General features: G+C 38.3%; 1 protein-coding gene and 1 long non-coding RNA gene across 2 annotated transcripts; both read left to right on the forward strand.

The window, feature by feature from the left end:
• The first annotated feature begins 13,425 nt into the window (after positions 1 to 13,425).
• LOC133806680 (uncharacterized) lies at positions 13,426 to 14,652 on the forward strand. Its single transcript, XM_062244774.1, has 3 exons — positions 13,426 to 13,820; positions 14,120 to 14,287; positions 14,395 to 14,652. Exons 1-3 carry the CDS (start codon positions 13,782 to 13,784, stop codon positions 14,650 to 14,652), a joined length of 465 nt encoding a protein of 154 aa, XP_062100758.1. The 5' UTR covers positions 13,426 to 13,781.
• Positions 14,653 to 14,840: 188 nt separating this feature from the next.
• On the forward strand, positions 14,841 to 15,378 carry LOC133805139 (uncharacterized). The gene is made up of 3 exons (XR_009878860.1): positions 14,841 to 14,871; positions 15,123 to 15,207; positions 15,299 to 15,378. It is a non-coding gene; the product is annotated as an uncharacterized LOC133805139 (long non-coding RNA).
• The last annotated feature ends 1,202 nt before the right edge of the window (positions 15,379 to 16,580 follow it).

The raw sequence follows: 16,580 nt of genomic DNA on the forward strand, positions 1-16,580 counted from the left end.
CAATATTCTACAAATCCCACTAACATAAAGCCCTGGTATTATTTAACTTCTGTAAGCTAAATGACTAGTATGCCCTCCCCCAATAAGTCTAAACCCTTTAATCCACTTAAGGGCATTTTAGTCATTTTACCCAATTTCCGCTAATTCCTCGAGTGTCTCTAATATTTCCCGCTTAATTCCCGATACCTAATTAGTTATCAATATTATTCCTCAATGTCATAATAGACTCCAGTATATTCGCTAAATTCCCATTTATACCCCTAAGCTCACCCCGAGCCAGGTATAAATCCCCGCCATGACTTTTCGCCACTTGCTCGCTAGGATCGTCTCGAGTCACAGATCACAAATATATATCCACATAATAATGTGGTCTCAACATTAGCCTACCAATATACACACAAATACACAATTACGCTCTCAATGAGCCAAATTACCATAATGCCCTCACCGCAGAGTATATATAGTCCCATGCATGCCTTTATCATCATATAATAATATGACCCACACAATCGTGCATATAATCACATAATAGTACAGTAAATCAATTATGGCCCTCCCGGCCTCCTAATCAAGGTCCTAAACCTTATTAGGAAATTTGGGTCGTTACATTACTACTAGGCATGCTTATCATAATGCTATGATATGTTATTAACTACTTATGAGCATGCTTAAGTTTTCTTGCTGAGCCTTGGCTCACAGGTGCTATGTGGTGCAGGTAAGGGGAAAGGGAAGCTAGACTAGCCATGAGTTTGAGAGCTTCGGTTATGATGTGTACATATGCGGCTGCTCGACCACCACGACCAGAGTATCTCAGAGGAGCCTAGGGTTAAACCCTATTTTTGCCGCTTAGATCGACTAGTTGTAACTTTTGAACTGTAATTAACCTTTTAAATGTTATTTTGGGATCTCATGCATGAATGTAAATATTTTATGAAATGGTTATTCCTTTTTTACCAAAACTTTTTAACCTTAAACTGATAATCACGTTTAGTTACACATTTATGGCCAAGAGACTCGTTTAGAAAGTGTAGCAGTATTTAAAATACACAGTGTGACGGTCCTGGTTTAGGAGGACGTTACAACTTGGTATCAGAGCGAGCCAAAGTTAAAGGTTCTTGAAGATTGGCCGGGCATGTACACTCGCTGCTAAAGACAAGTTCAACTCAAGGTTTGGCAACTATTTGTGTGGCTATGTGTTTAACTGCTTAAATAGGATATAAATATCTTATCTTCCTGCCTTATTAGGAAGCATGGGATATTCTAATAGGGCATGACCCTTGACTGTTGATATGATTATGCACTTGCCTGTTCAGTTGATATATGAATGCTTTACCTGCATACTAGATTAGAGAGCATGATATTTGTAACGCCCTACTTCCTTAGAGTTGTTACTAAGTGAGTTTAAAACGTGCAACTAACTCGCTAATCGAGGATTTTAGGTTAAAAGTGTAGCTAGACCGTAATAAAAGTCATACAATTTGAAAAATATAATCATCTATTGAAAATTATAAATCGATATACATTTGGGATCCCAAAATACTGTTTAGAAATATTTACAACTCAAAAATGTAATTAGAGTCGACTAAACGACAAAATCAAGTTTAGTACAAACATCTCCCAAAAATGCCCCTGGCCGTGGCAGCCAGGCAGGCCAAACATGTACACGTCGCTTCACGCTCTGTACTCATGGTTGGTCGACTTTCCCATTGCCCTTACCTGCACCATAGAGCACTCGTGAGCCGAAGCCCAACAAGAAAACTCCACACAAGCAAATAACATATGCACATCTATCATTCAACATACACTATAACCACCAACAGGCTAAACACATACGGTCATGTTGTCCCAGGCGCTTTACCAAGCCCTGGATTCGCGGTCTACACAGTGAGGATATCCCAAGTATCCTATAGGGTCTCACCCTGGCAACTCGCACTCCACGTGCTTAATGTTGCTCCCGGCCCCTTACCGTACTCAGCCTTTGCCGTTCCCGGTCCTTGCCATTCTTGGCCTTCACTGTTCTCGGCCCTTGCTGTTCATTCACAAATATGCACACATAGCATAATTAAACAAATACTTAAACACGTATAAACATAATCAATGGGGCTACGCCCTGCAACACAATCATATAGGGTCGTGCCCTGCAACACAAACTATAGGCCCTCGCCCTGCTCTACGGGTACAACAGTTTCCTTACCTGTGTCCCAAGCTACCCGAGCACCGCGATCAGGAGCACAGTCCTCTAACCCGAGCCTTGAAGAGAAATCCTAGTCACAATGCATGAATAAAATCAACTATAAAGTTCTAACTCATTAAATAGTGTCGAGACATAACTCTAACCTCCGAGACCTTGGTTTCTACCAAGCTGGGTAGTAGAAACCTTCCCGATCCTTAACGTTCAAGTTCCCAAGCTAAAAACCCGCAATTTGTCAAAATTCCACTTTCGGGCCGCGGCCCAGCCCCCCTTAATAGGAATGTAAATGGGGCAGGTTTCCCCCGCCCCGCTTCCGCCCCGCCCCTCCTCGTAAACATTTTTCCCCGCCCCGCCCCGATTAGTTTCTTGGAGCGGGGCGGGTCGCCCCTCCCCGTCTTAATCGGGGCGGGTTTGCCCCGCCCCATTTGCCCCATTTTTTTTTTTAAGAAACATTAAATTTTAATTTTAGAATTCTCTTTAAACTTAAATTATTTTTTTATTGCAATCCTAATTTTTTACACTTCTTGTCAACTACACCTTCAAATATTTTATTTTATTTTTTATTTTATAATTTACAAAATTAATTACAAGAATAAGGATGAATTAAATAAAACATATTTTTTAATATTTACAATTCTTTCATAGAGTAGTTATGGAATAATTTTTTTTTATAAATCTTACACCTAAAGTCTATTTAAAATTAAGGATATTCTAAACCACATATAAAATGTCAATTTTACATATTATGCATGTATATAAGTAACATGAGAGAATTTTATTAAATCATATCATTATATCATCATTTAAATCAAGAATTCGCCAAGTATAATGAGAGTTTCTCAAGAGAACAAAGTAAAATAAAACTATCATATGCAACATAGCACTCCACTTTTGATGATTCAAGAGAATCAAATGACTTTCTTCTTCTTTATTGACCTGCTACCTTAATCATCAAGATCAACTATGTATGGCTCCTACAAAAAAAATATATGTATTAATAGTATAAGTTAATAATTTATTTGATGACTTATAAAAACTTAATTAAGTACCATAGTTGGATCTACACCATTATCTTCATCATTCATGGTGACTAGTGGAGTCGCTTCTGTAAAGAAAATAAAAAAAATTAATATTGAAATAATACAATAAAATATGAATTTATATATATATATAAAGATAAGTATATTTACCTTTTTTGTCATTTACCAACCAATTTTGAGTGCATATCAATGCTTCTAATGTAGAAGGATGAAGTCTCGCTCGGTGTGAACCCACATGTCTACCGCCAGTACTGAATGTAGATTCCGAAGCAACGGTTCTAATAGGCACAGCAAATATATCTTTGGCAATCATATTCAACACAGGATATTTGAGTCCTATTACTTTCCAATAATTGCATATATCAAAGAACTCATCAGTCCTAGGTATCAATTTCTCTTCCAAATAGAGTTCTAACTCTGACTTCACATTCTCTACACCATATGCAACTCTAACATATGTGTCATAGTTAGATAGATCATCTATTTGTGTTTGAGAAGATGCTGATACACTATCCATTTGTTGCCTTCTTTCTCTAAGATTAGGAAACTTAGAACTGTACTCTTCTAGTAGCTCATAACAAAGCTTGCGGACCTTCTCAATTTCAATCTCATATTGATCATTTCCATAAATGGTAGGAAAATAATAATCGATCAACCTAAACTTATAACTTGGATCCAAAACAACTGCCACAGTCATAAGCCCATGAATCTCTTCCCAAAACTTTTGAAACTTAGACATCATTTGAGTTGCCATGTCCCTAATAAAGGGCTCATCTACTGTCATCCATGCTTTAATTTTCATTTTAATTTGACACATCTTTGGGAAAAAAAGATTAACTGTAGGATACTTGGTTCCAGAAAAAACCTCTGTCACCTCATGAAACACTTCCAACTTGTCACACAATTTTTTAGCTCTAATCCAATCATCTTCTGATGGCGCATATCTAACATACCTTGAATCACGTTGTTTTAATTGTTCAAATACTCTATTGTACAATAAAGCTATGTTGAGCATCAAGTCTGTTGAATTCCACCTTGTTTGACAATCAAGAGATAACTTTTTAGTACATGTCACTTCAAGAGAACGAGCAGTGTCCTCAAATTTCTCATACCTCTTTGGTGTGCCCGACCAATAAGCAACACTGTCTCGAATCTTGTTAATGCTATCACCAATAACAGACAAGCCATCCTTGACAATAAGATTCAAAATATGCGCACAACAACGCATGTGAAGTAGCTTTCCTTTTAAAATGAAACAGTTAGAATTAAATTTTTCCTTCAAAAGTGGAATCATTGCATCGTTAGTTGTACAATTATCCACAATCACTGTACTCATCTTGTCTTCAATATTCCATTGAGACAGACATGAACTCAATGTATCAGTAAGTGTTACAGCATCATAAGGGCATGGTACATACTTAAAACTTATAATCCTACTATGCAACTTCCAAGAGTCATCTATGAAATAAGTTGTCACAGTCAGATATCCCCTCTTTTGATGATTGGAAATCCACATATCAGTGGTTATAGCTATTCTACTTCTATTCTTCTCCAAAATTTGGCTACATTTTTCCTTCTCAACCTTGTACATTTTCAAAATATCAGACCTAATTATATTCCTTGACAACATTTTAAACATAGGGCAAAGAGTATTTGAATAGTCTATGAAACCACTATGCTCAACCATCGATAAAAGGGTATTCATGTAGAATGATCATTTGTGCTTACTTTTTTCTCCCTAGTTCAGGATCAAAATTGTAAGTTGTGACTGAAGGACTTGCATTAGGATTAGGATTCATGGCAAGTCGTTCCTTTATTACTGGGCATCTTTTCACATGAGCAAGCAAATGTTTAGTCCCATTACTACTCTCTCCCCCTAATTTCCTCCACAATGGTTACAAACTGCCTTCAGTTTACCATCAATTTTTTGCAATGTAAAATGATCCCATGCAGGAGATGTTCTCTTTCTTTTAGTACTTCTTCTCTCACTTTCATCTCTTGTATTTCCTAGAGATTGTGCCTCTTGTGTATGTGTTGAATGAACATAATCAACATCATCGACAAAATTAGATTCGATAACATCTTGGGTAGACATGTTTAGTGTTTGATCTAACCTACATTATATCCACATAACAATTAGGATCTGCTTGGCTCCAAAACTATTATACATATGTATAAATATAACTTAAAGATTACAACACATAAATTCTAACCAGTAAAGGCTTTGACCAAGAAAATAGTGCCACTGATAGTCCTAATGAAACACAATCCGCAGGGGTCCCTGAGTAGAAGAATCATCATGAAACCTATTATTATCAATGACCCCAACCAAAACACAAAACAAAAGTACACATAGCAGAAGCTTTAAATGATTATGAGGCAATCTAATTCCAAAATAACTCAAAAGTACAAAAGAAGTTAAAAATGTTATTTGGCTTCAAAGAAATAGTTACTGCAGAGACAGCCAGAATATTATACAACTAACAAAAAAAATGTTATTTGGCTTCAAAGATATAGTTACTGCAGAGACAGCCAGAATATTATACAACTAACAAAAAATTAAATGTCACCAAAAAAAATGTTTCTTATGTTTTACTGCAGAGACAGCCAGAATATATGCACCTATTCTCTTTTGAATGTATATCTCTCTCTCTTTATTTCTTATGTTTTTATTCTCTTTCCAATATCTATTATCTTTTCTCTCTTTTATTCTTTTTCTATTTTTCTTGCTAATTTCTATTTGCACCAATAGCTTTATTCTTAACAAAGTATCTCTGTTTAGTTTAGAATAGTTCCCTCTCTTTTCTAGTTGATGCAGAGCACATGAATATAGGGATAATGTTAGACAGTCAATTTAGTTAGTCTACGATTTCATCAATTTGTCCCTGTGGTACATTCTCTAACAAGTATTTGGTCTCGAGTTTCTACCAATGTGCGGTCTAAGATTTTGAACTCATCTTCACTAACATAAGAAGGACTTATTCTAAAACTCTTCTTCACTAACATAAGAGGGAGGGTATTTGGTAGTCATAATGGGGTTCAAGGCACCACACCATGGATCCCTTAGCCTAAAACTCCAAAAGGGTCCACATAGCAGAGCTTATTGACCATGGATCACAAAAAAGATAGAAACTTTAAAGACCCCACCTCACCTCACCTTACCTCACCTCACCTCATCCTACTCCAAACCCACTTGTTATGTTCATTTTTAATACTTATTTCACATACGTCTCTGTCAAAAGACTCAAACTCAAATAAAAACCAGTAATGCCTATGATTAATGGCCATGAACAAAAGAAGATCAAGACATAAATAATTATATAAAAATAATAATAATATTAATATTAATTTACCTGTGAAACGACGACGTGTCAAACTCCACCTTCCTCATCTCCACTTCCGATTTGTCCTTAAAGAATCAAATTTCAAACAAACAAAAATTCAAATATCCCATTAACAACAAAATACAACCAGTCTTGATGACTAATATTGAAATAATACAATAAAATATGAATTTATATATTATCAGTCTTGATGACTAATATTATCACTAATACAATAAAATGGGGCTATTAAAATAATACAATCAAGAAGGTAGTCACAGAATCAAGAAGTATTAGAAGGCAGTCACGAAGGCAGTCAAGAAGTATTATCAGTCAAGATGTATTGGGGATAATAATGATTCGGGTGTAGTGGGATATTTGACAATCACGAAGGCAGTCACATAATCGACAGAAGCAATACCCATTTGAAAAAATGAGTAGAAGATGGAGAAGATGGAGATGGAGAAGAGAGCACTCACCATTACCCAAAACTTAGCAAAGAAGATGGAGAAGGTTGGATCGGTAGCAGCATCTTTGGTTTGGAGAAGAAGGGTTTCGTTTTGGGCTTTGGAGAAAAAGGGTTCAGAGTATTGTATAACTCACTTGGGAATAAATTAAAAAAAAAAAAAAAAGTAATCGGGGCGGGTTTGCCCCGGCCCGCCTGAATTCATATCGGGGCGGGGCGGGGCGGGTCAAAGCCCCGCCCCGAATTCTGACCCAATTTTACCGGGGCAATGATGCCCCACCGGGTCGGGGCCCTGACCCGCCCCGCTTCATAGCCCCATTTTTACATTCCTACCCCTTAAGCACCGCGGCGTGCCCCAAAACAAAGGCAAAATGCCTCACATTGGACAGACTAGGATCACGGCGCCCAAACCTTGCGCCGCGGCGCCTGGGAAATTCTTCGAGCTATAAACACAAGCAGGCCGCGACGCTGATGAACAGGGTCGTGACGCGAGCCCGAAACCCAGAAAATCCCATGCAACTCTACGAGCCAACTCCTCAGAAATCAACCCAAATCATTACCTAAAACCCAAAGTTGCCCCTAGAATTCATATCCCAACAATATCAGCAGAATAACCACCCCAAGATTTATCCCAAAACACTTCAATTCCACCACCTAGGTTCCAACTTCCAAACTCTAAGAAAAAAAAATAGAGAAAAATACACATAAATCAAGTTTAGACCCTTACCTTTGTATTAGTTTCGCCCTAAGCTTAACTCTAGTTGCTCCAACTTCAATTCTCCCCAAGCTCAGCTAACATTTAGCTTTGAATTCCTAAGATTGCTTTCCTCTAAAATCCTTAGCCACCAAAGAGAGGAAAAATGGTTTTGAGAGAAAAAAACAGTGAGTCTAGCTGAGAGTTTTTATTTTCCTTCTTTCTCTGAGTTCTAGTAACCCCTCAAGACTACTCAGCCCATCTAACCCATGTAGATCCTCACCAAAAGACCCATTTTCCCCTCTTTCTAATAAGACTCCCACACTAACCTCAAGGGCAATTCCGTCCTTTGCCTTATTCCGCTAACTCCTCAAGTGAACCTACAAATACCCATTTAATCCCGACATATCTCAATCCATTACCAAACTACTACTCGTTACTCCATACATCCCAAACTCATTTTACGTTCCCAAAATACCCCTAGGCTCCTCCCGAGCCGGGTGTTTGACCTTGTTGCGACTTTCTAGATAAACCGCTCCCTAGGACTGTCTCGGATCGTGCATCACAAATATATCACCACTCACAAGTGGTGAGGATCACAATAATCACAAATATTACATTTATACCCTCAACGGGCTAAAATTACAAACATGCCCCTAATAACCAAATGGGGCCCACATGCATATTTACTTCACCTAAACATCCATTTCTAATCAAACACTCATCAAATTCACACATTAACGTAATAAACCACTTATTGCCCTCCAAGCACGCAAATCAAGGCCCCAAGCCTTATTAGGAAATTTGGGACGCTACAATTATCCCCTCCTTATAGAAATTTCATCCTCGAAATTACCTGAACAAGTTGAGATACTACTCCCGCATATCTGATTCAAGTTCCCACGTCGCCTCCTCAACCTTGTTGTTCCTCCACAGCACTTTCACCAAGGCGGTGGTCTTGCTCCGCAAGACTTTATCCTTCCGGTCGAGAATCTGAACTAGCTTCTCCTCATATGACAGATCCTGATCCAACTCCAAATTCTCATAACTCAGTACATGCGTCGAATTTGATACATACGTCCGGAGCATGGACACGTGAAAAACATCATGAATCCCTGATAAAGCTGGAGGCATCGCAAATCTGTAAGCTACCTCTCCAACCCGTTCCAGAATCTCAAAGGGGCCAACAAACCTATGGCTCAGCTTGTCCCGAACACCAAACCGTTTCACTCCCTCAAAGGTGAAACCCTAAGGAATACATGGTCACCGACCTGAAACTCTACGCTCCTGCGTTTCAAGTCTGAGTAACTCTTCTGGCGACTCTAGGAGGCGAGCATTCGAGCTCTAATCTTTTCAATTGCCTCATTGGTCCTCTAAACCATCTCAGGACCCAAGTATCTCCTCTCAACCATCTCATCCCAATGTATAGGTGACCTGCACTTCCTCCCGTATAGCATCTCATACGGAGCCACTCCGATAGTCGCCTGATAACTATTATTGTACGAAAACTAAATCAAAGGGAGATACTTACTCCAAGATCCCCCAAAATTCAGCACGCATGCTCGCAGCATATCTTCCAGTATCTTAATTGTCCTCTCAGACTGTCCATCCATCTGAGGATGATAAGCGGTACTAAACCGCAACTGCGTGCCCATAGCCTTCTGTAGACTTTTCCAAAACTTGGAGGTGAAGGTGGGGTCCCTGTCGGATACTATCGACCTCGGAGCCCCATGAAGTCGAATAATTTTCTTCACATACAACTCGGCATATTGCTCCATAGTATAAGTCGTCTTGACAGGTAAAAAGTGGGCGGATTTGTTATACCTGTCCACAATCACCCACACTGAGTCATGCTGCCCCACGGTCTTCGGCAAACCAACCACGAAGTCCATGGTGATATCCTTCCACTTCACTTCTAGAATCCCTAGAGGCTGCAATAACCCTGCTGGCCTCTGATGTTCAGCCTTTACCTGCTGACAAGTTAAACACTTGGCCACATAACCCACCACGTCCCTCTTCATTCCCGGCCACCAATACAAGGCTCTCAAATCTTGGTACATCTTCGTCGTAACTGGATGTAAAGAATAGGGAGTGGTATGAGATTCATCCAAGATCTCTCGCTGGATATCAAAATCCATCGGAACACAGATCCGACCCTTGTACTTCAGTAACCCCATCTCCGAGATAGAAAATTCATTAGCCGCTCCGACTAAGACATTCTCTCTGTGCCCTCTCAACTGGGAATCCTTCCCCTGCGCCTCCTTGATCCTCTCAAGGAGTGTAGACTCAAGAGTGATGTTGGCTAGTTGCCCAACCACCAACTCTATACCCGCTCTTGTCATTTCCTCAGTTAATTTATCAGATATCTATCTCGAACTGAACAATTGTCCTGGGCCCTTCTGACTCAATGCATCAGCCACTACATTAGCCTTCCCAGGATGGTATAGGATATCACAATCATAATCCGTTACCAGTTCCAGCCACCGTCTCTGGCGCATATTTAGATCCTTCTGAGTAAAGAAGTACTTCAAACTCTTATGGTCGGTGTATATCTCGCACTTCTCACCGTACAGATAATATCTCCAAACCTAAAGTGCAAATACCACTGCTGCCATCTCCAGATCATGCGTGGGATATCTCTGCTCATACTCCTTTAACTGTCTCGATGCATAGGCTATCACCTTTTCAGCTTGCATCAACACACACACTAAACCCTATTTGGAAGCGTCACAGTAAACCACGAACTTCTCATTGTCTGTCGGCAGACTCAACACTAGAGCGGTGATCAGTCGCCGCTTCAGTTCCTTGAAATTGTTCTCACACCTATCTGTCCACATATACTCAATCTTCTTCCTCATCAATTCAGTCAACGGCGTGGCTATCCTAGAGAACCCCTCAACGAATCGCCGATAATACCCTGCAAATCCCAGAAAGCTCCTAACTTCCGGTACACTGCTCGGTTTAGGTCAATCTCTCACTGCCTCAATCTTACTTGGATCAACCAGAATCCCCTCCTTACTGACAATATGGCCCATAAATGTGACTTGCGGTAGCCAAAACTCGCACTTGCTGAACTTAGCATATAGCCTATGCTCTCTCAACCGCTGCAATACCAGGCGTAAATGTTGCTTGTGCTCTGTCTCTGACTGGGAGTACACCAGTATGTGGTGAATAAACACAATAAAAAACTTGTCCAGATAGTCCTTGAAAACCCTATTCATCATATCCATAAAGGTTGCTGGGGCGTTGGTTAATCCAAAGGACATAACCAGGAATTCATAGTGTCCATATCTCGTGTGGAAGGCGGTCTTTGGTATGTCTTCCTCTTTGATCCTTAAATGATGGTAACCTGACCGGAGATCAATCTTGGAAAACACTGTCTTTCCCTGCAGCTGGTCAAACAAATCATCGATCCTTGGTAATGGGTACTTATTCTTAATGGTCAACATGTTCAGCTCCCTGTAGCCAATACACACTACACCAAATGCCTATTTCCATAACACATTAATATAATACTAATAAAAAAGAGTTATGCTAGAGTATAATGGGCATTTGTGAAAAAAAAGGTGGTAATTAAAAAGGGCGCCACTTAGATTTTTTTCATTTTTGACCTCAAAATTTTTGAGATCCGATAGAGACCCAATTCTCATGCCTTTTCCCCCCTCTCCTTCTCGTCTCTCTATTCCCTTCGCCCTAGCCGCACTCCCGTAACCACCATCATCCACAGCTCCGACCACCTAACCACCATCCTCACACCCATTTTTCTCCGAGCCAAGCTCCAAATCTCAGGCACCCGTGAACCCAACCCCCAAACCAAGTGACCCCAGGTGCGAGCCCACCTCTGCGTGCCTTCGACCCAGTGGTCTCATCGTTCTTAGATTGAGAGAACGAGATTGAGAGATAAACAAGGCTATGGAGCCAGAATCTGGGATTTCCACTGCTCACCGCTCGACTTCTACTACTATAGGCCAGGTTTGTACCAATCTTTTCACGTCTTTATATATATATGTATAAAGATGATAATTTTGGGGAGCGAATCTTTGTTAGATCTTGTGATGGGTTGGTGATGATGATTCTTAGTGTTGTTTACTGATAACCCTTTTTGTTGCAGGAAAGGATTTGAGACCCGTGACTCGTTTTATATTGGGAATATTTTATCTTGAGCAATTAGGTTTATTTTATTGTGTTCAAATCATTGTTTATTGTGGTGATTACAGGAATTTGAGAACCTACTGCTGGTCATTTAAATTGATGGGTTCTGTTCGTTTTTTTTATTGCAATTTTTCAGAGGAACTGCTTTTGGGGTGAGAGAATGTGGAGCAAGAGGTGAGTTTTTATGATTAGAAGTTTAATTGTGGTGTCAATTTTTTAGCATGGGGGCTGCTTGTTGTGTGGCTGTTAAGGAGAAGACTATAACAAATGGGTCGACTAGTGAAATTTTGCATCGGAACATTCGATGTTCCCCAACATGGAGCTTTCGATGGGATCATAGAGGACGGGTTGCTGGACAAGAGACTTCAATGAGTTGGTTTTCTGATGGGGTCAGCAGGAATGATGGATCTGAATCTAAATTTGAATCAGCATATGTTTCAGAGGAAGGAAGTCCATTAGAACATTCTCGAAGGCATACATCCTAGAAGTCCTCATTTTCGGAGGGAGCTGCTGGGCATTCAAGAACTCCTGCCTCAGGTAATTTCCTAGAATTGCAACTACTGGCGAGGGAACTTTGCTTAGTTACATAGATGCCAACAAAAAGAATATGTGTAATTCCATATTTGAAGTTATATGAATGACCAAAAACAACACGTTTACACATGATTGTGTTCAACTAATAAAGCTTTCCATCATGTTGCTTAATATTTACATTGTTTTTTTAACCCAGTAAGTAGCTTTAAAAATCGATGCTTTGTCAAATGGAGCTTTTTAATTTCAGTACTTTTATATGTCAAATGCCTTTGCTTATTGTTGTCTTTGGTTTAGTTTAGTTTGCTGTTCACTTTACTTGGTTGTTTATGTGATACTCATGCTAGTTGCTTCTATCTTTTTTATTATTGGATTTTACTGGTTTCTCTTAGGGTGGGGATTTTACTGGGTGGTGGATAACTTATGGCTATCTAGAAGTTGGAAGATTGAACTTCTGAAGTTGCAAAATAATGATATAGTATTTTTGTTTCTTGATCATTCTCACCAAGTACTAAGAGGTTGTTTTTGCTTTTTTTTTTTCTTGATGCATTTACCAGTTGGGTAAGCGGGGTCTTGGATCCAGAAGGCAGTGCATCTGGAGATGTTGTTACATCAGTTAAAAGGTAGGCTCTTATTTGTTATTTTTGTTTACCTATTTATGTAGTTTCTGCTTTAATAGCTGGTGTAATTTGTTTTTGTCTTTTCTATATATATACTCTTTTGTATCATTACTTCTTCAATGAGAATTGATTCTATTAATTCAGTCACTAAGTTTGATTCTATCTGCTTTTCTGAATTCCATGGAGCAAGGAAGTTGTCTCGTTTTGCTTACCTTTATGTACATGTTTCTCTTGAAACTTTACACAAAAGTATTGTTTTATGTACATGTTCTAATTATCTGTTTATTTAATTAAACAATATCACAATCACAGTCTAAATTCATACTGATCACCTAAGCGGGTCAGGGCAATATCCATTGGTCATTATGATGTACCCAAAAACGAACAGTGTTTTTGGGAGGTGAAAGGAAAACGATCTGCGCATGATGCTGAATGCTCCGAAGAAAAATTCAACAAATACACAGAGCAAAGATGTAACTGTTGTTAGCCCTGATAAACAAGCGCAAATGACAACCCCTAATCGAAAATCACCTACTCAGGGATCAGCTTCTGGAAAGGTAAATTAAATGAATTGTAGTTGAGTGGATTGATTCCATGTCTTCTTCTTCTTCTTCTTCTTCAGAATGATGCAAAGAGACATGTGAATTGGAACTTTCAGTTATTTTTTTTAATTGCATTTTTGGCAGGCGAGAAGAAGAGGATCTGCAAATAGTACTCCAAAGAAAAATTCAACAAATACACAGACGGAAGATGTAGCTGTTGTTATGCCTGATTTGCGGTTAGAGGCAAGGTTGACAGCCCAGGTTAGTCAATGTGATCTCTTGCCTTATTGAATGTTCACTGTGTAACTAGTCTCTTTTCAATTGCTTCTTTTGTAACCTCCAACAAAATAAAGTTCTTCTGAACTCAATCAATTATAGGCATTATAGTCCCTCAGCGTTCTTTTTTTCTTTAGTGTTGTTCCTTAATCTAGCTTCTCAAAATATAGTCAATTACAGTGGTGTTGGTTTGATGATGGCAAGATTTTAACTCGAGTTATTAGCTTTGATTTCCACATTACCTATTGATGTGGTGCTAAGTTTCCTTCGTTCACTTTCAACAGGAAAATTCACGGATGTTTGCAGGAAAAAAACTTCATCCCTTTTTTTCATCTTGGAAGGAAGACAAGAAAAATCGAGGGGTAATTGATGCAGAGGGTAAAAAGTTAGCAGTTGGTAGGCAAAATAAAGAGAAGACTTGTGCCCCGATTCATGTATTTGAAAGAAGCCAGGTAAGCTTATCTCAGGCTAGCTCTTACTGCTATTATGGTAATTTTTGAGTTGCGGAAACTGAGACTGCAGTTATTGTTCTGAGTTCTGTTAAAACTTTTTGCAGCAGGACACTGACATGCCCCTTGACTGGGGCACCTGGAAATTTTCTGAGGAGATCTTTAGGAGAAATATTTGTGACCTAGAAAGCACATGCGAATCTATTGTTGAAGGCTCCATTGAGTGCTTAAGTTTTCAAAAGTTTCCCCTCATTTTACACCCCGACAATGCATCAAGTTTTCAGGATAATGTTTTTTCAGAATGTGTTATTCAAGACGATTGTATTTATGAAACATTTCCAACTGATGATGAAACAGAGGTATGTTAGGATGCAGGTGCTTCAGTAAAAATTTGTTTCTTTTTTGTAATTGTCATCCTGTGAATCTCATTACAAATTAATTATTGTGCAGGATAGTGAGATAAATAAAGTTGATTCCTTCAATGGACCTACTAGTGTGGTAAGAAAGCCAAACACTAGAAAGGGAAGTAGATCACTTGAGGACAGTTCAAATAGTCTGGCATGTGGTTTGCTCCCACAAGGTTTGAGGTTCGAGTCCCTCCTGAATACTACATAACAATTATTATAGTTTCTTGGTAAAAATAATAAAATTTTCTGTAGCTGTTAATTTTTACATTGGCTTTTTTAGTAGAGTCAATATTAAATATGTTTCATTTAATTTCTCCAATAGTGTTGAATTGATTATCATAATGTGTTTGAATAGTTAAGCATTGTTCTTAGTTTTAATTGTTTAGTCTATCTAGAGATTTTATTAAGCTTATAGCTGCATTTTATTGCAGAATGAAGTCATACTATTTTGGTTGTGGTAATCAACCAAGGAATAGCTTATGGACTTACAGTTACAAGCCAAAAACTGCCATGGAGGTTAGATTTCTTGGACTATTTCTTCTTTGACTAGTACATTTAGAAGTTTCTTCAGTCTCTTAAACTGGAGAAAAAAAACATTTTCCTGTAGGTCTGTGTTAATGATGAATCTGTGAAGTTTTTGAGTGGGTGGCTACAACAATGGCGTGAAAGAAAGTTTCAAATATGCAAAGATCATATTGAATGTGATACAAGTGATAGGGAAAAAGATGATTATATCTATTCTGAAAGTGACTCTGATTCAGGAAGCCAATATGAGGAGGATAGGCTGAAAAACGTCCTCTTAGTTACAGGACCAGTTGGGGTAACTACAAAGACTGCATTATCTTGTTACAACTATGATGAGTCATGGTACTTGGTTTTGTTTCTAGATTACTTTGTGCCTGATGATGAAAACTTTTATTTTTGTATTGATATGTGCATTGATTTCATTTTGAGCCTCCATCTTTTCTGCTCTCACCATCTTTGGTACTCACCATGATCCATTATTTTATTTTATTTATTTATTTATTACTATTTTCTCATGTTGGCTGTGGTGATGATAATATGTGTTTGTTGTTGGTGGTGGTGAATGCCAAAGGTGATGGTTGAAGTGGTGGTGTTTAAACCTTGAAGATGTGATTGGTTCTTAATGAATTTTCAATGTTCATGAAATTTCTTGCATTAATCTCTGAAGGCATTTATATATTAAAATGGTCTCTTTTTACAGCTACAAAATATATATTTTATTGCCTTATGTAATAATATGAAGATATTGTCATTTTTTTTTGCTAGTTTTCACTTTCTTTGCATGCTTATTTGCCCTGTGATGGAAAATCTAATTTTCAGAAGCAGTTTCATGGTTTTGCATTATAAGCCTTCTCTCTCTCTCTCTCTCTCTCTATACATACATACATACATAAACTTTAATATTTGAAGTTTAGAAAGGAAAAATAAAAAATAAAGACTATTACTTGGTTCATCTGAGTTTAGTTTTTTTGGGAAGAGTTTGAAGTAGATACAGCAAAAAACAAAAGATGCCTTCTATCTTTAAAGTTTAAACCTTTGGCCTTTTTTGTGTGGTTAAGATATGTTTAGGGGGTGATTTATTTATATTCATAAATATTTATTTGTTTGGGGGATAAAGAATCTGTCTGTGAAACAGTGAAAGTAATAATTATTGATTTTTGAAATACCCCATCTCTGGCTTCTACTTAGGTTTGAAAATGATTTGCTAAATAGAAAAGGTGAACCAGTTGTTATGGGGTTCAGAATAAGTTTGTTTGAATAATTGTCTGTCAAAACAGATTCACAATTATTATGTTTAATGGTACTTTTTAAAAGTTAATAACACATATAAGACTAAACCCCCTTTTGGTCTCTCTCTCAGATTG

The sequence above is a fragment of the Humulus lupulus genome, chromosome X (genome assembly GCF_963169125.1).
Source record: "Humulus lupulus chromosome X, drHumLupu1.1, whole genome shotgun sequence".
NCBI lineage: Eukaryota > Viridiplantae > Streptophyta > Magnoliopsida > Rosales > Cannabaceae > Humulus > Humulus lupulus.

Coding starts and splice junctions, on each gene's coding strand:
- LOC133806680 (XM_062244774.1), top strand. CDS start 13,782: ATGCCTGATTTGCGGTTAGAGGCAAGGTTGACAGCCCAG. Junction 13,821..14,119: donor AGGCAAGGTTGACAGCCCAG/GTTAGTCAATGT, acceptor CACTTTCAACAG/GAAAATTCACGGATGTTTGC. Junction 14,288..14,394: donor ATGTATTTGAAAGAAGCCAG/GTAAGCTTATCT, acceptor TTTTTGCAGCAG/GACACTGACATGCCCCTTGA.